This window comes from Macrosteles quadrilineatus, unplaced genomic scaffold (assembly GCF_028750875.1).
Source record: "Macrosteles quadrilineatus isolate MER2022 unplaced genomic scaffold, UCM_ALF_1.0 Scaffold_4__1_contigs__length_99947679, whole genome shotgun sequence".
Classification (NCBI taxonomy): Eukaryota; Metazoa; Arthropoda; class Insecta; order Hemiptera; family Cicadellidae; genus Macrosteles; species Macrosteles quadrilineatus.
Window position 1 is genome coordinate 922251 of NW_026542597.1, and position 20163 is coordinate 942413.

The 20163-nt window shown below is 34.8% G+C and overlaps 1 protein-coding gene across 1 annotated transcript; it reads left to right on the plus strand.

Moving 5' to 3' along the window:
* Positions 1–14663: 14663 nt before the first annotated feature.
* On the plus strand, positions 14664–19587 carry LOC128991659 (uncharacterized). The gene is made up of 3 exons (XM_054414739.1): positions 14664–14889; positions 15623–15948; positions 16510–19587. The coding sequence occupies exons 1-3, from the start codon at positions 14664–14666 to the stop codon at positions 19585–19587; spliced, it is 3630 nt and encodes a 1209-aa protein (XP_054270714.1).
* Positions 19588–20163: the final 576 nt, after the last annotated feature.

A 20163-nucleotide genomic window follows, 5' to 3' on the forward strand; every position in this document is an offset into this window, starting at 1 on the left:
AATTAACACGATAATATTAAAAGAGGGTCAACCCCATACAGATTTGTGTTATTCTTTGGTGTAAATTATTAAATTGTTTAGGTTAGCGCCCTCTTTTAACATTTAATTTACCCACATAGGTATTAGGCCTATGCATAAGCTGTCGAGTAAATCAAGGAATGAGCATATAGAGGACAAGAAAAAATTGTTGTAGAACTTCCAGTGGTGAAATATGGTGGTGGATTCTCTCCTATGGACCTGATTGATATGTTGACTCTTCAAATATAAAATCACAATTAATCGTAGGATTTGGTAAAATGTGTAAACGTTACTTTTCAGTAATATAGAGAAAAAAAGTATTTTAAATATATTATTTAAAATGAGTTTACTCTTCTTGTAATGGTTTGTATACCATTGAAGTAAATGAGTTTTTGTTTCTTATCAGATTTTTTGTGGCTCATTATTCCTTTAAGCTCATAGAATGTATGTAAATTAATTACATTTAAAAGCTCAAACATACAGAACATATATTTTTCTTGTAAATGAGACCGTAGCAAACTGTTTACGTTAAATGAAACTACCAAATTCTTAACATAGCTGGTAATAGTTCTTTATTTTCATTTCATGGTGTATATTCAACTATGGACGTAAAAGCTAAAGCCTATATCTTGCAATTTAAGTCCAATACATTCTTGAATTAAACCAATATCACCATACCATCGGTGATATTGGTTATTTGTCCAATTAGTTGAAAGTTATTTGTCCCATCAGTTGAAAGATTGACCAATATAACCATTAGTCCCCATAGAAAGATTGAACCAACATGATAATATTTAGAGCAGTGAGCTGTAACAGGATTCAAAGCGTTTTCTTTTGGCGAGCAGATGAAACTGTAGTCTATAGTAGAATCGCTTACCTGGCTGCATTCTCAGACCCTTTGTACAAATTTACACATCAAAGAGGATCACTGCAGCCTGTTGGATTATCCAGTCTTGTAGGGCTTGATGCCTTTTAGCCTTACACAACTCTCGTTTCAGCAGATGCAGTTGCTTGTCTAAATTCATGGCAAATAGATTGTTTGTAGCCAACACGTAGTGGATTTTATAATATTTTTAAATCTATTCCACTTCCGTATTAGGTTACAGTTCCTATACATTTTTGTACTACTTTTTTGGTCTACAACCACGTTTAGGAGGCATTTGAACTAAAAGTAAAACATTTTGATTTAGCATAAAGAAGGAAACATCTGCATAATTACTCATGTGTAAGGAACTAAAACACGTTAACAGAAAATATATATTTAACAATGGAGTAGTAACACGTTGTTAGCATTGTTTAATGCATCATGGTCCATGTCCGATTTCCTACAACTTGGAAACTACTTTTCAACAGTATGTACAGTTCTCGCAGCTAGTCTGGGCGCGCGGCCGCGCTAGGACAGGGGGTGTAGAGGGGAGTGTTTATTGCTCGTTTCCAAAAACATTCGGCCCACACGGCACACTGGGGTTGTTCAGCGCCTCACTGCTGTCTTCATGGCTTTGGCGTGGGGGACGGTTAGTACACAAGGGTCCGCGCGCCCAGACTAGCTGCGTGAACTGTACGCTTTTCATCGTATCCTCGTCACCGAGTATGGACAAGAAATAATTGCCAATTAAAGAGCGCACTCTACAGATACGCTTTGATAGCAGTGTGAGCCTCCTGTTCTATTAACCTAACGTCGTTTATTATCAGACTAGCTGTACCCGCTGGCTTTGCACCGTTTAACTTCGTAAGTGAGCTCGTTCGCATGGCTCAATCACGTCCTGGTTGAAGTTCGTTCGCTGCGCTCACTCACATTTAGGTTGGAGCTCGTTCGCTGCGATCACTTGCCTTCAGGTTAGCTCGTTCACTACGCTAACTCGCCTCCAGGTTAAAGTTCGTTCGCTTCGTTCACTCACCTTTTGGTTGCAAATTAGCTGTTGTCATAAATTAAAAAAATATAATAGTGCTGCGCCCTGTTGGTAATCCTTGTAACTTTAATGCTACTGAACATCATAGACCAGAACAAACTTGTTTAATTGAAACAGCTAATTAAGATTCATTAATTCCTTTTAAATATGAAAAATCATAAGGTTAACATGGGTAACTCCAGATCCACTGGGGCGGAGCCCGAAAGCCCGATCAGAATAAAAACAACTTAGTTTTCATATGTAATGCCCAAAGAATCGGTGTACCGAATTTCAGCCTCCTAGGTAAATGGGAAGTGGGAGAATTAGTGACGAGTGAGTGTGTGAGTGAGTGAGTCAGTGAGTCAGTGAATCAGTGAGTCAGTGAGTCAGTGAATCAGTGAGGGCTTTGCCTTTTATATATATAGATTGCCAAGAAATTAAAATTAAGCAGCTGATTAATTCTAAGAGGTTCAATACGTATCGTCTATTACGATTGTGTTAGTGTACATTATTCTATCAAAATTATACTATTTTTACAGGCGATATAAATGTACATAAATTCAGAACATGCGATTGTTCATAATCGAAGTTTCCAACTGACTTTACAACCGATACTTTTACTACCTAGAAATAAAAAATAAAAAATACTCCTAGTTAGTCGAGAGGCTTTCCAATTTCTAGGGAATAACAATTTTTTCGGCTGTTTTTGCTGAAGTATGACAAAAAAAAAAGTATTAAATTGTTTTATTAATTATAAACTAAACAACGTGTAACCTCTTATAAAATGTTTAAGGGGTTTTAATATTTTATAATGGATGGAAGTAAACTCTCTGTTTAAGTACACAAAATCTCTACTTTATAATGACTTCACGAACACTCAAAAGCCTTTGGGGAAAGCCCTGAGGACTTTTGGCAAAGGGCAATTGGAAGAAGGGGGTGTCTATATAAATAAATACATTATTTTGATAAACCATTGGTAAATATCAGAATATCATTAACGGAGAATTCGTGTTTCATAGGAATTGCCATTGCGTATGAAATATATAGATTTCTTAATCTTATCTCAATTTACCTATGATACATATTTAATCTATAATTAATTAATGCTTTCACAACTGTGACCATAGCCATGTGTCACTTGTATGCTTACTCCTACCCCCCAGCAATGATTTTGTCTCCATAGAACCATCTACAATAAGAAGAATGTGCATTCTTACTTCTTATTGTTTTGTAAGACTTGCTGAGCCAGTCATTACAAAATGCTAAGATTATGCATAGCCCACCCGTCGTAGACGGTTGGTTAAATACGTGTGCTCTTACTTCGAGATGAATGCATTTATGGCACAATCGAGCCATAATGGAATAAATATTTTGATAATAAGAAGTTAAATAGTGAGGATTAGAAAGGAAATCATATATCTAGTATATTGCTAGGAGTTTCAGGGAGTTTTTTTCCTACGATGCAAGGGACTGCTTTTTTACTTTACTTCAAGCTAGACCTAGAGGTTATCACTTATAACTTAGATAAAATTCGTTGGTGATTTGGCTTGATTTGAACCCGAGATCTTAGGGCCCGAAATCCTGCTCTCTACCACCAGACCAGCTCACTCCTCCGAGAGTTAGGGGGATTAAAACGGTAAGTAGCAAATGAGTATAAAATATTTATTTTAAATTGTAATTTAGTTTAGAGTAAAAAGAATATTAATGGTTTATTGGTATGTTAACTTATTTCCAATAAGTTATAGTCTCAATTCAATATGGAATCGAAAAACTAATAGGTAGATTGCACCATTTCATAGTTTGAAAAGTGGTTAATCCTAATCAAGAGACCTATTTTCGCTAAAAACAAGCAATAGCATTTCAGTATAAACTTTAGGGACGTTTCAAGTACCGATGATATCATGAAAGGGGCAAAATCTATCTGAGGCGCAAACAAGGATGAGTTTAGTGAAAGAAAGAATTATAGATTCAAAATTTAGATAATAAGGTAGAGTAATAATACTGTGAATTAATAACAATGTACTCGTATTAGTAAGAATGTAAACGATATTTTTTACACGTTCCCACAAACTTTTAACTATTTTCTATGGATTGTATATCATAAATAGACGGCAAGGAAGTAGGATAGTGTAAACTTTTTTTAATAGCAATATTGGTAAAAATATATCATGCACATAAGCTATTGGCTACATTTAACGTAGGCAAGAACAGAGAGAGAAAGTAGAGAATATGGTACAGTTTCGATGGCAGCAAAATATCAGCGTGCGCGCGTACACTCACTCATGCCAACTTTACTCATATATTTCAATCACTGTGTAGCCAAATTACGCCTTAAGGCATGCTGGTTAATTGAACCATAAAAATCATTCTGATAATTACATAAAGGTAGATGTCTGCTTTACGTTAATAACCCCTCATCTCATTGAAGGTCTTGTGTGTGGATTCACACTTCAAAGAGAATTGCTGCAGCTCCAGGATAGTTCTCTTTGAAGTTTCACAAAACCTCGGGTTAATTAATTTCATTCATCTGAAATCTCATTACATTATATGTTACCTCATTATAAAGAACTGGTTTTGTCGCAAGAACTTATAAATGAAATGTCGTGTTGTGCGTATTTAACAATTTTATCAAGAAGATTTCAGTATAAATAATAATAATAAGTCCGTATCGGCACTTTAATACTTTTCATTGAAATGGCAACCATACCATACAAAGTAGGTATTTTAAGTCAAGCATAAATGGAGATAAGTGTAGGATGACTGGCACGATCTTGTATTCTTGTCAGAGACTTAAGGCCGACATATTCCTTAGACACAGCTGTTAATGTATAGCCCATAGAGCTAATGACAACTAAGGGACCTGCAGTTTGTAGTGGAATCTGACACAAATTTTTCCTTGGTATCAACGAATTAGTCATACAAAAAGAAGAAATAAAGAAAACATTTTTTAAGAATTTACTATTGTTCTTAGTATATAAGAAAGATAGCATGTAACCTTATCTTTCAAACAAAAACAGTTTATCCCGATCTGATACATAGTATCTATACTTATGAAAGGCAATGCCCTCACTGATTCACTGTCTCCCTCATCACTAATTCTCCCTTTTTCCATTTACCTAGGAGGCTGAAATTCGGTACACCGATTCTTTGGGCATTAATAGGAAAACTAAATTCTGATCGGGCCTTCGGGCTCCGCCCCATTGGCTCTGGAGTTTCCCATGTTACCCTTATGAGTACTCATATTTAAATGGAACGAGAGGTCGTCCAGTGGTCGAAACTCGACCAAAAATATGTAATGTACTCACTTCTCTATTTTCACCCCACACTGTAAATAAAACATGTGATTGGAGTTTCTTCCATTTGTTTTGATTTTCTGTTTATATTTCGTTGTTATTTCGTCACCAGCATGGCAACGCATAAAATCCATGTAAATTTTTCCAAATTTTTAAACTCATTTTTTGCGCTTATCTTTGAGCCTATTTAAATTTATAAAGGGATTCTGCACACCTACAGGAAAATAGCTTTCTAACGGTATGCGTAGATTTTCCCTACGATGCACACGAGCTGAGAAAAAAGGTTTTAAAGAAACATGCTTGCCTATTAATATATAGATAGATTTTTTGCGCTTATCTTTGAGCCTATTTAAATTTATAAAGGGATTCTGCACACCTACAGGAAAATAGCTTTCTAACGGTATGCGTAGATTTTCCCTACGATGCACACGAGCTGAGAAAAAAGGTTTTAAAGAAACATGCTTGCCTATTAATATATAGATAGATTAAAGAATCTTAACAGCTGGTTCAACTAAACAAGTTGATTCTGTGATATTCAATAGCATTAAATGGTTAATAGGTTTACCAACAGGGTGCAGCACTATTATTTTTTTACATTTACAACAGCTTGCAAACCAAAACGTCATTAAGCCAGGATGTTATTGAGACATGCGAACGAGCTCATCTTTAAAATTAAGAAGTTAAACAGGGCAAAGCCTGCGGGTACAGCTAGTGTAAAATATAGGTATTTTTATATAGCCCTTTCCGCCATTTTTATGACGTCATAACCGGAAAATGCAGTGGGTGCAGACGTGATACTCGAGTTGAAAACCCTTCTTCAGACACATACAACAACATTAAATTGTAGAACTTTCTATATATAACTTGCACGCAGCCCTGGATTTCGGACTAATAGGCGTTTTTGCGCTAAATTAGGTCTTTTTGTCAGATTTATCTAGTTTCTTGAAGTTATCTTTTGAGTAGGCCTTAAAGCATATAAAATATGGTATTTTTGTAAAGCCCGTTTAACGTTCTACAACTAGCTCTATATGTTTTTTTATATATATTTTATGAATAAAACGTTACAGTACAAACAAAAATAACACAAAAATATTTAAAAATTGCCTACGGGTTTTTGCAAAATTACGATAAATGTACTGAACATACAACAAATGTGTAAAAATAAGATAGATAGTATGAAAATTTATCTTTCGAACAAAAAAAAGTTCATCCCGATCCGACAAATAGTTTGCGAAATATATACTTAAAAATCCATCGCCACCATATTGAGGACGTCATAGCCAGAAAACGTGGGGGGTAGGAGGTAAACACCCAGGTTTTTTAAACTCCCTAGACATTTACCTAAAAGGGGTATGGAAGAAGATTGAGTTTACGCAAGTTTGCACACTAAAGTATAGCTTGCTGCTGGACTAAAAATGTTGCAGGCGTTATTTCTAAACGAATAACAGTCAATATTTCGACGACTTAATAGAGTCTAATCAAAGATAAATATAATCAATCACTTCACACCAGTTATCGAAACTATAAACGAACCTAACTCACTCTAAAAACGAAAGCTCGCTCCACTCCAGTTATCCAAACTGAAAACGAACGCTCTTGTTTGTATCATGTATTTACTATGAACAACTGTGATTATTACAAATTATTCAAGTGTTTAAGGAAACATAATGTTTCTTTATAAGAAATACATTGGGATTTTGATGGCCTGTGGGGCAAAGCCCGAGGACTTTTATTACATGAATTGGTAATAAAATAATACAAAAAATACTTAGTTTTGACACATCTTTTGTAAAAATCCGTCAATTATTAACGGAGGATAAGTGTTTCGTTGAAATCGCCTGCACGTATTTTAAATAAGGATTCTCGGGATAGTACTGCGGATCAAACGATCATAACAATTGCATGTACGATTTGTAACCGAATTCCCAACTCCATTGATCAAAGGGTGAAGCCCTTGGAAGCGCAAAATCAATGGTGGGATTCCGGCACAATATTGCTGAGGTGGAGGACCAACAATGACAACACAAGAGCTGGCTGGACACAAATATAATTTATTCATTCTAAAAATATGTATATATAAAAGCAACAATAATAAATAACAATAATAAATTACGATTAATGAATAGGCATTGCCCTAGCCAAGATATAATAATTCAAGCTTTAAAAATATTTAAAAAAAATTTCTTTAATAAAAATACAATTTAATTTAGAATTGAAATTCAAGTTAGGCCTAAAATTGCCATAAAGCGAAAACATTTAAATGTGCTTTCAAAACAAATTAACTTAAGTTAGGTTAGGTGGCCACCTTATAAAATCATTTTAAAACATTTAAAGGGAATTACTTTAGCCCTAGGCCTACATTTAAAATAAATAATTTTTACATTTACAAACATGAAAACATTTACACTATCAACAAATGTGGTCGCCTCGCAAAGACTATAAAATATATTCCAAAAATATATTCCAAGCGGTAAAATAACCGTCAAGGGAGAAAAAAAAGATTTTACCCTTAATCAAGGGGTGTGAAACAGAATTAAAAGAATAGAATTTAAAAATTTGAATGAAAGTTAAAGTTAAATTAAATTTAGAGAATGAAAGCCTAATTAATAAAATTGCAGGTAAAAAGATTACAGGTTTTATTTTATAAGTTAAATGAAAACGTTGATGTGGAGTTAGATTTCTTCAGGTGGATGAGACTCTCCAAAAGGGCTGGACTGACCTGACCGTAAACCTTGTTGAAATCCAGGAAGCAGAAGTAGAAGTAGGGCCGAGTACAGGATGGCCGCTCCCCAGACATGGCAGCACGGCATTATGCCGGAGTGGGCGTAGGCCTAGATGTGTAGGTAATTCCATCAGCAGGTACCGCATTGGCAGTGCGAGGACTGGCAGTGGCCCGGCGCATCAGTCTCAGCGGTGCAGTCCAGGAGAATGCTCATGTTAAGTCAGTCAGCAACTAATGGTGGCAGGCTTCAGGTGGAGTCGCCAACCCTGATACAAAGTATAGATCACTGACCTGGCCTAATTAGGGCTAACATGTCTCAGAGTCCATATATTCAGTTTGCACTAGGCCTGAATAAATCAAAAGGGCGTAAAACATTCTCTTTACCTGCAGTCAGCGACCACATTTTTACAAAAGCTGTTCTAGTGTCTAGCCTAATCAAACATGGTTTTCTAAAGAATAGTAACATGATCTCACATGAATAAAAGTGCATGAATGTGCTTGCTTACTATTCACAAGTTTGAGAACAAATGAAATGGAAATTTAAAAGGTTATTATCTTGGCTAGGCTACTGTAATTGACCAGAGCAAAAATTTAGGCTAGCAAAAGCTACTAGCACAAACAAAAATATAACTAGCCTAGAAACTTTTAATGTAATTGGGTCCAGACCAGCTCACAGTTAAACACAAAAATTACACAAAATGACTCAAAAAATTACACAGAAATGATGTTAACACTTTACTAACTTGGTCTTTTAACCTTAAACATGAAAATTGGCTCAACTTTTAATATCACTTGTACTGAACAAGTTAACTCAACGAGGCATGCACATTGTGTTATCTAGTGGACTCGAAACTCTCAGAAAACAGTACAAAACACATCGAAATGACTCTATAAAACATTTCTGAACAATAGTGAAACAGTGAAAAATGAAACAAAATGAAATAAGCGAGGACTAGGCCTGGCGAATTCAACTTACCCGTGGTATGAAAACTCTACTCGCAGAAATGCTCCATTCCGAGCAGTTGCGAAACGATCTATGAAACTAAAAACTTCAGGGTTCACAAAAGAAAACTCTTCCGGAAGAAAACCCCGTAGCCTTGGAACAATCTCAAACCCAAAGTCTGAGAAACGGGAGCCACAAAATGTCAGCCGATGAACGTCCAGCAGAACGCAGCCAGTAGTACCAACCACACAACAAATTAAACAGTGACGTTGAGCATTGAGCACATACACACGGCACAGATTTCAGCCACCTAACGATTGAACAGTTATCTTTTAATATGACTTTTCTTATTAAATTTAAGTTACATACCCACCCCAGTTCCAAGAATGATTTATTACTGTACATTTTGCAAATATATGTTAGTATAGTTTATGTATAGTTATTATGTATAGTTTTTTGTAGATATTTTGATATGTATAAGGGTTATTAAAAAAAATCCTTTATCTCATCAACATGCGTGTTGCTTTGGTAAAAATAAATAATTCGTTACATAAGCGTGTATGAAGATACACATTTAATAGGTAATTAGATAAGATGGTAATTAAAGGGATTATATATTTATATCATAAAATTATCCCATTATAATGAAGCAACTTATTATATGCCTAATTATATGCATGAGTTGAATAAAAACATAAATATAATACCACCCAACTAGCTGGTGCTCTGAAATGAACGCCGGCGTCAAAAAGTATTGATGTTTCAAGAGGCCATAAAGCCATTTCCGAGTAAAATTCCATCTACCTGTAGGCGAACGAATACATAATGAATTTCATTTTTGTAAGTGCTCGTAGCTCTATAATCACAGTTTTATTTATGGTTCAGAGGCATAGAAACTCATTATTTAAACATTGTTCATATTAATTTGAATTGAATTGTTTAAAAATCTCAATTTACATCGAACGAGTACTTTTTACAGCGAACACAGTATATATGTTACCTTCTAAGCTAAAACCCACATGAGAACCGAAAAGAATGTAAATATTTTTACTTAGCCAGTTAATGTGATAATACTATAATAACATTCATAACGTATTTAATTGCACCTGTGTTTATAAGTTTCATGCACAATCATAACTATAGCTTATCTTGGATCTGTAAGTACTTTAGTAAACACATTTTAAATATATAAAAAATCTTGTCTAAAGATATAGTGCAAAACTCTAATTCAATCCTTCTTTATCAATACTGTGATTGTTTAAGTGACATAAAATATGCAACATTTACATTACAGTTTCTTTTTGTTAGCCAATTTATAAGAGCTTTCCACAGAAATCAGCAATACACACCAGAAAACATCTAGAAGCTTAGTTTAAACTTTTCTTGTCCATTTTTAAGGGCTGGCTACAATATGATATTGGAATTAACATGTACTCTATCTCCAGTCAAGGCCAAATAGTAATAATAAGAATTCTAATTACGTAAAATATAGTTTCTTAAAAGCATTTCCAAACGGCTAATTCCTAAAAAAAAATATTTACAAACTTTTCACAAAAACAGTTCTATATTTCGGCATTAGCCTTCTTCAGGGACAAACGAAACAAAAATAACTGTTTACCACTCTGTATCAGATGGTTTTGGAAATATCAACAACCACATACATATATACATATAATTTATAGAGAAGTAAAAAAGAAAATGTTGATGAGGAAAAAGAATACCATCTCAAATTTATACCAGGGTGGGTTTTTTTTTAGATTTAAGTACTAATTGATAAGCTTGACCAAGCTGTCTTAATTTTCAGTTTGATGATTAAGGGGGTCAGTGTGTCCTATCCTTATCCATGTTAACATATGTTCCTTTTTCTCAAAAACTATTAAAAATAGCTGACTTATGTTTTTTACAATTGAAAGATCTAGTCTTTTTGCACATGTAAAATGTAAAAAATTTATATTTTTGAGTTTTTTTGCACTTTTTATGATAAAAAAAAATATAGTTTAAAAGTTACAAATAAAAAATCTAATATATTTATAAAATGTATATTGTTAGTAATTACAATGTTTTTGTTAATTCAAATTATGTCTCTAGGCAAAATTTATAAGGCAAAAAATATCAAATTGATATCTTTAGTGGTTATTGAGAACAAGGAACATATGTGCTGAAAAAATAACTTTTGTAAAACCGCAAAAAACGGGAGGCACTGTCCACTGAAAAAACAGCTGACATACTCCTAGGAAAGAATTGTGATATTATATTTACGGTAAATAACTTACTTATTGTTGATATCATTGGAAATGGCCATTTCCAGGCTACAAAAGGTAAAAAAAAATTGAAAAAAAGAAGTTTTTTGGTGCATTGACCCCCAAAAAGAGATAAAGACAAGGCAGTTTTCACAATAAAACTGACATAGGTACTCCACAAATACTTGTTCAGATACGTACACATTTTCTATAACCAGGAGTTACACATTTAAGTAGAACAACATTAAGATCAACCCTCTGTATTACTTTGATAATATTTTTGATAATATGCTAATAATTATATTCTAATTCTAGATTATTCTTTATGCAAGCATACGTAATAATTAGAGTTTTTCAATTATTAAACACCACGGAGCTGTAACTACGGAGCTGTCCTATTACTTAGTTCTAAAATATTACTACAATTTACTTAAAGTGCAGTCTAAATTAGAAGCAATGCTAGATCCGGTTAGCAGTTAAATAGCAGTTACTATACCATGATTATAAATATACAATTTTAATACAATATCGAGGTGACTTAAAATACCCTTGGAACTCAAATATACGTTTCCTGTAAAAGAATATTGACTATTAATTACCACTGGCGCATATATTATGAAAATGCTACATAATTTGTTTGAACTTAATTCGGGTACATTTTTTTTATTGTTTGATTATAGCTCTAACGTACTGTTCAGCTTATACCTGATGAATCTAGATAGATTTATATGCCACAAACTAGTATCAAAATTACAACTACAAATGACATTAATTTTGTATAGTTTTATTGAAAAATTACAAATATAAATACATTTTTCAAAAGGGTAGAAAAACATCTTAAATAAAAATCAGAGATTACATTGCAGGTTGAATTCTGCAGAATATTTCCATGTAAATGTAACTTTGATTTGAATTTTTAAGCCTGATTGCGTTTTGAAGAGCTCTATAGCCCCCTGATGTACGTCAAACTATAATTTCACCTTGGTATGCCGAAATAAAATGTATATTTCCGTTAAACATTCGGATTAAAATATATAATTTTATACATGTTGTAATTTTTAACTATTAATCAAAAGCAAATCATGATTAAAAGACTTTTTCTGTGTCCGTAGAATTATTTTCAAAACCAAGTTGGGCTAATTGTAATCATAATTTTACAAAAATTGTTTTGCTGTAAAAATATATACTTGATAAGTCTTGAAGCATTGAAAGAAATAAAACTGGCCTAGTAAATATCTTTTGTATTTATTTGAAAAAAAAAATAAATTTCTCTATGTAATTAGAATAGATAACAGTAGAAATATTAGCTCTAATACAATGAGTAAAACTATCCTTTAAGGTATAAATATATGACATTCTCTAGGAAAGAGCATGAAACAATACAATTAATTATTTTTGGTGTACATTTTCAATTATGTTGCAGTAATATTTATACAGGATACAGCAGTAGCTGGTAATAGCCGAGTTCACACATGCCTCCCCTCCGGTAATTAGTAATTACAATTAGTAATTACAATTAGTTTTTTTTTTTTTTAATGAGTTTTTTTTTTTTTTTTAATGAGTTTTTTTTTTTTTTGTAATGAGTATTTACAATTAGTTTTTTTTTTTGTAATGAGTTTTTTTTTTTTTGTAATGAGTATTTACAATTAGTTTTTTTTTTATGAGTAATGAGTATTTACAATTAGTTTTTTTTTTTTATGAGTAATGAGTATTTACAATTAGTTTTTTTTTATGAGTTATTAAAATTTTTATATGTAATTAAAATTATTTTTTTCGATAATGTGTAATTAAAATTATTTTTTTCGATAATGTGTAATTACCAATTAATACACATGTTGTAGGTGGCAGAGGGTACTCCTACCCCTTCCTTGATTTTTTAAGTGTAATTATTCTTTACATCTTGAGAAATCATCGTGATGTTGCTTCCCACACACTAATCCCAGGCGGGGGGTACTCATCCCCTCCAGTGTTGTGATCTTCTCACAAAGATAGAAAGGGAGCCTCGACAAGCTCTCCCTTCGCCACCCTCACCACATGTTTCAATATGATTTATGACGTCTAGACACGTGGGTGCGTTGGACTCAACAGAGAGGGTTCATCGCAGACACTATTACATCACTGTCTTAGCTAAGCTGAGACAGTATGGAATAGTTCTAATTATTAGTTTGTTTGTTTGTTTGTTTTTTTTTTTATTTTTTTTTTTTTATTTTTTATTAATTTACATTATTGAGGAACCAGGAAGTCAAGCATTTAATATATTATATCTAACTTAATCCTACTAATACTAAAGCTATTGGAGTCCTCGGCTTCTTATCTCCGCGTCCAGGTTTACATATCGCTGCAACGCTATCCTTACCGTGTCCTGCGTGTGAGTGTCGCAATATGTCCGTAATTCCCATTCAAAGGCCACATCAGTCATCGCAGACATCAACTGTGATATACTCATTGTCTTCATTAAGGATTGCTCCCATCGTACTTCAACCTCGATGCAGGCTTCGATTAGAGTCATCTCACCAATATCATTGATGACATTGTCTTCAGCCTCCGCCGAAATAGAAGCATCGATTAACTGTTCATCATTAATATCACTTCCAAAGGACATCGTGATGTTTGCTGGAGTGTAGGACGAGAAATGACGCCAAGATGAGAGATCTCCGCTCTCATCCCCTCCCCCTCATCCCCATCAACCCCCCTCTCATCCCCTTCCTTCCAAATAACAAATCCCAGCCCTATATTAAAACATCATTCTGCTTCCATTACTCGTGTAGTGCGGACGGACTAATCACCAACCCACTTCTACAGTCGATAGGTGCATAGCAGCATCGAGATTTTGGATTAACCTCTCAATCATAAAATGTAAGTACATATCATTATGTATACAGTACTATATATTTATTGTTATGTATTTCATATTTAAACAAATGTAAAAAAGAAGTGACTAGAATTACTCCAGGTAATTAAATTTACTAGGAAGAAAAAGAGATAAATATATAACTTAATATCACACTGGATTAAAAAGTTTGGATTTAATTTATATATATATATATATATATATATATATATATAATGGTAGTAATACTATAAAGTAACAATATTACGAAAATAAATCCAATCTATCGTGAACTTAATATTATACTTGGATTAATAAGTTTAGATTTTAATTAATATAAATAGTTGTAATAGTACTATAAATCAACAATATTACAAAAAGAAATTGACTAAACAGAAGTGCTCTGATCGTAGCAAATAGTGAACGTAGAAAACTAATAAGATCAATTAACTAAAATGTATGAAATTAAAAATATTTCTCTTGGTTGAAAAAAACATTAAAATATTGCATCAAAGGTTTTTAGTATGTATATTAAAAGTATTTATTTATGTTTTCAGATCATGAATAATAACACCGTACGGCGTAGTTTCACTTGTGCCCTCTGCGACAAGGCATTTACGCGGAAGGACAATTTGATGCGACATACTAGAGTCACTCATGGTGGTACAACTGAAGCCTGCTCTACCTGCGGGACAACATTTAGGCGCAACGATGACTTAAAACGTCACATGCTAAGCACACATCGCCAACAGCCACAACAACCGGAGAACCCCGCATTTAGACAGAACATTGCTATTACTACCACAAGTAATCGGCTTGTACCATCATCCAGCGCTCCCGACTTCATCCCAAGACCTGGACCATCGACTGCCCCAGACTACATTCCAAGACCAGGACCATCGACTGCCCCAGACTGTCCGATGATAGCACAACCCACTGTACCTCACCTTATAGGTACGTTTTAAATAATATAATCACCAATAAACTGTACAATCGTTTTAATTAAATATAATTCGATACATAACCTTTAGTATGATAGCAATAGAGTATTGAATTATCTTTGAACTCTATTGTTAAAATACTAGTAGTAATTATATGCTTTATTCATTCATTTTATTTCAATACCAATTATTTCACAGTAAAAATATGAAATATATATTTATCTTTTGTCACTTTCCTTGTAGGCATACTATAACAAATCAATATATCATATTTCATTTTATTTCAAAACCAATACGTTTTACTATTTCACAGTAAAAATATGAAATATATATTTATCTTTTGTCACTTTCCTTGAACAATAACAAAACAATATAGTATATAGTATATAGTATATTCCTTATCATTACACTCTTTTGTTTAAAGTAAAAATATTTTTTTCATTAGGTTTTAGTGTACTTGTTCTTTTCTGCTTACTAGAAACGTCAGCGGGGCCGAGTCATACTCGGTTGTGGTTAATTGGGTTTAATCGTCAAAACAATACCAAAAATAGATATTTTATAATTTACGAAAATAATTTTATTACAAACAATAGACATCCAATCGCTGAAATAACAACAACTATATAACGTAAAAATACTATATGCAATTAAATAAATTGATATAAACTTCTATGATCTTGTTTATGTTTACGAACTACTCACACCGAATTGTTAGGATTAATTTTTTGTTGGTTTGTTTGATATAGGCTACACATGTGACGGTTGCGGGAAAACATTCTCCAGGAAGAATATCTTACGAACACATGCCCGCTTCAGCTGCAGAATTCATAGATCTGAGACAGCACTCAATCAGCCCTCACCCGCCTCACCATCCATCAACCTGTCATCACCTCAGTCGACTAGTGACGAGGATGATACTAATGACCAGGTCGAGATTCCTGACAATTTGGCTCCACAAGGGTTCGAGGAAATTGAGACGGCGTTCAAAGGTCGGCTTAAAACCTATTGTTTATCCGAGCCTGCCGAAAACACCGTATCACTGCTGGAGTTCCTCAATGACATTCGAGATAAGGTAATCACACTCATGCGGACTATATTAAATCACACTCATGCCATTAAGTGTAATATATTTGTAGAATGTGAATTTGTAAATGTTCATGGTGATACATGCAGGCGAGCTTTCAAAACTAAAAATGTACCTTTTTTTCAATCGTCTCACATTGACGAATTAGTGCAAGAGTTTATTCAAAATGTATTACTAGAAAAGGAAACATGTGAAATGAAAGGATCTGGCTGGAGCTTTATCAGGGTTTTGGACATGCAAATCCGTGTAAATGTCTATAGCCCGCTCAAAGGCAGTTCTTTCATTCAACTGCCGCATGATATCACCATTAAAAAAGCAACGGTTAATGTGCTAAACGATGCGGATGAACGTTGTTTTGAATATTCAATACTTTCCAAATATTTTGATAATCATCAACATCAACTAACACCTAACATGTTCACAGCAGAAATTAGAGAAAGAGCAAATTTAAACTTTAATGACTTAATTTTCCCTGTAAGCCTTAACCAAATCCGCACGTTTGAGCGCAATAATCCAGGTGTTAGTGTTAATGTGTATGGTCTGGATAAGAAGAAAAAGAATCATTTCATGGACCCGGACAAACACATTGTCTACCCTCTTCGTGTCGCAGATCGTGAGTTGGTCAATCACTTTGACCTACTCCTTATAACAAATGATGTCACCACCCACTACGTTTGGATCAAGAGCTTTACGAGATTGGTTTCATCCCAGCTGACTCTAAGAGGACATCGCCTTTACATATGTAAGCGCTGTTTTGCACACTTCGATAACCAGCCAACGAAGTTAGGTCTTAGAGGAGAGGAACGTCTTTTGGAGCATCAGCGATATTGTTTTAACAATGCTCCGTTAAGAACTGATCTTGCGGAAGACAAAACAATACATTTTAAAAATTTTGAACGCACTCAACGAAGTCGATTCACCATATACGCTGACTTTGAATGCGCACTCGTACCTCTTGAGCCTGAACAAACAATCGATCCTTCGCCAACTGTTCCACCGCCAGCATGGGATCCCGCATTAGCAAGAGGAGCACGTCGACACCGACCTGGTGAAATGCTCAATGCCAGAAATGTCCATGTACCATATGCATACGCCTATTACATTCGAGATGATAATAGAAATGTAAGTGAAGGTGACACTGATGACAATGACCATACAGCTTTGACGTTCTCCAAATTGCGTCTGTACAGAGGTGAAGACGCCGCCCAGCACTTTATCAAATCGATACGGGATGACGTACAGAAGATTGGCGATATAGTGTATGGGCAACGTCTGCCGAATGACCCTCCACGGTTAACACAGGTGGAAGAGGATTCTTTCCGCGAGCAAACAGTATGCTACATATGCAAGCGAGAATTCACAATACTCGACCCCCGTGTGAAAGATCACCAACATTCTCCTCCCTATACTTACAGAGGAGCAGCTCACCGTTCCTGTAATATCCGCCACAAGGAACAGGACACTATCAACATTTATCTCCACAATTTATCCAATTACGATGCTCACTTTATCATCAGAGAGCTATCCGTTGATAAAGGAAATATAAATGTACTCGCAAATACGGAGGAAAAGTATATCACATTCTCCAAACGATTTAAATATCCGGGAGCAGGTCGGCAAGGTGGTCTCAAACTACAATTTGTTGATTCCTATAGATTAATGTCAAAAGCATTAGGGACATTAGCATCAATCCTGCCGGCCGATAAATTAAAAATTACAAAATCACGCTTCCCCAATCAAGAACAGTTTGATCTGCTTAGGAGGAAAGGGGTATTTCCGTATGAGTACATTTCATCGATGGAGGTGCTCGAAGAAGATGTCCTTCCACCAAAGTGTGTATTTGGAGAAGGAGTGAGTGATGCGGATTACGAGCATGCGCAGCGAGTATGGGAGAAATTTGACTGTACGACCCTCGGACAGTATGCTGATATCTATTTGGCGACTGACGTATTGCTATTAGCAGATGTGTTCGAGGGATTCCGAGAGATGTGTCTAACACATTACGGATTGGACCCAGCGCGTTATTTGACACTACCATCATATGCTTGGGACGTAATGATGTTCAAGACAGATGTTATCCTTGATACCCTACAAGATATTGATATGTATCTGTTTTTTGAGAAGGGTATTCGAGGTGGACTGACCCAATGCGTTACTAGACACGTTGTTGCCAACAATAAGTTTACCAGAATGGAAACAATTGGCAATGACCGAGACGGTCAGAACGCAGCAGCATCAAGTGAATATTGCGATGAAAGAGATGACGATACATTTATAATGTATTATGACGCAAACAACCTTTATGGTTGGGCAATGTCGGAACTGCTCCCTCATTCCGAGTTTGAGTGGTTATCACGTCAGGAATGTGACGACTTGGACATTGGAAGAATTCCAACAGATGGTGAGTATGGATATGTGCTGGAAGTAGATCTAGAATACCCCAGAGATCCAGCACTGCACGATCGACACAGGGATTTACCATTCTGTCCCGAGATATGCAAAGCGCCGATTAACCAACTCCCATACTCGTTGGAGGAAATTATCAATAGTGGAGCAGGAAAATCGAAGAAACTAATGGCCACACTGATGGATAAGAGGGAATATGTAATTCACTATCGCTACCTACAACAAGCTATAGAGAATGGATTACGTGTAACTCGAATCCACAGAGTGATTCGTTTTAAACAGTCGGCATGGTTGAAACCGTACGTGACTATGAATACCGAACTTAGACAGCGTGCTGCAAATAAATTTGAGGTAGAAATGTTTAAACTTATGGTAAACGCTGTCTACGGTATGAGTCTTCAGAATGTGCGCAAACATCAAGATTTAAAGATTGCATCATCCCGCAAAACATATACAAAGTATGTAGCAAAAGCTAATTTCAATGACCGTATTTGGTTAAATGAGAACCTTGCCATACTGAATATGTCAAAAGTGCGGGTAGTACTGAGCAAACCCGTCTACGCGGGGATGTGCATTCTGGACCACAGTAAGAGGTGGATGTATGGTTTCCACTATGACATGGTAGATAGGTATGGAATCGATAGAATATCGATGATTTACATGGACACCGATGGCTGCCATTATTCAATACGTACTAAGAACGTATACCGCGACATGTTAGAACATTTGGACGACTTTGACACCAGTAACTATCCCCGGAACCACATTTGTTACGACGGAGGAAACGCTAGAGTTCTGGGGAAGTTTAAGGACGAAGCTGCCGGTGTGGCCATTAAAATGTTCATTGGTCTGATGTCGAAGCTGTATTGTTTCACGTATAGCATCTTAACGTGTGCGCCTGAAGGAGACAACGGAGATGGTGCCAACTGTATACCGCCGCCTGTGAAGAGAGCAAAAGGGGTAAATAGAGCAGTAGTGAAGCGTGATCTCACCATAGAAGATTATTTGAATTGTCTGTACAATAAAACTACTAAAAGTACAGACAATCAACGTTTTCAAAGCCGTCACCACATTTTATACACTGTTGTGGTGAAGAAGCGCTCAATGGCACCGTTTGACGACAAACGATACGTAATGCCAGAAGATGGTATCAACACGCTACCTTGGGGACACTATGCAATACCACCATTAAGGGTACCACAGATACTTGAGGGACCTTAACTACTGCCACTGACCCTTTAGTGGATACGATACTCTCCAATTGCGCCACAACCTCTGTCCCCATCATAACTGATATATTATTATTGATTAGTAGACCAAGGTCCGCATGAGTGTGATATTAGGTAGAGTTATTTATTGAACAGTCTTCATTAGTATTAGATTTTGAATACAATTCAAATATGTTTGGATGAATAAATTCTTAAATTTTTTCCACTTTAAAGTCATGTGTAAATATTTCTAGTCACTGACTCCTCAAAAGTATGCATATATTTGTAAATAGTATTTTAGTTAATAAACAGATATATTTATTTCACAAATTCTGATTGTAATTATTTTCCTATCATTCATAGTATAATATTAGACTTTGAACAGCATTCATAGACTCTGAACAGAAATATTTTAATAATAAAGGGGAAAAAATCATTTTGTTTTCACATTTAAATAATCAGAGTCTATGCGCTTTAAACTAAAAATATGATAATAATGATGATGAACACAGGTAATAAAGTATAACAACTGAAAATATTGTTTGACAAAAGGAAAAAGTTTATTGGTAATAAAAAAAAAATATATATA

Coding starts and splice junctions, on each gene's coding strand:
- LOC128991659 (XM_054414739.1), top strand. CDS start 14,664: ATGCTAAGCACACATCGCCAACAGCCACAACAACCGGAGAACCCCGCA. Junction 14,890..15,622: donor CACTGTACCTCACCTTATAG/GTACGTTTTAAA, acceptor TGTTTGATATAG/GCTACACATGTGACGGTTGC. Junction 15,949..16,509: donor TCAATGACATTCGAGATAAG/GTAATCACACTC, acceptor GGTCTGGATAAG/AAGAAAAAGAATCATTTCAT.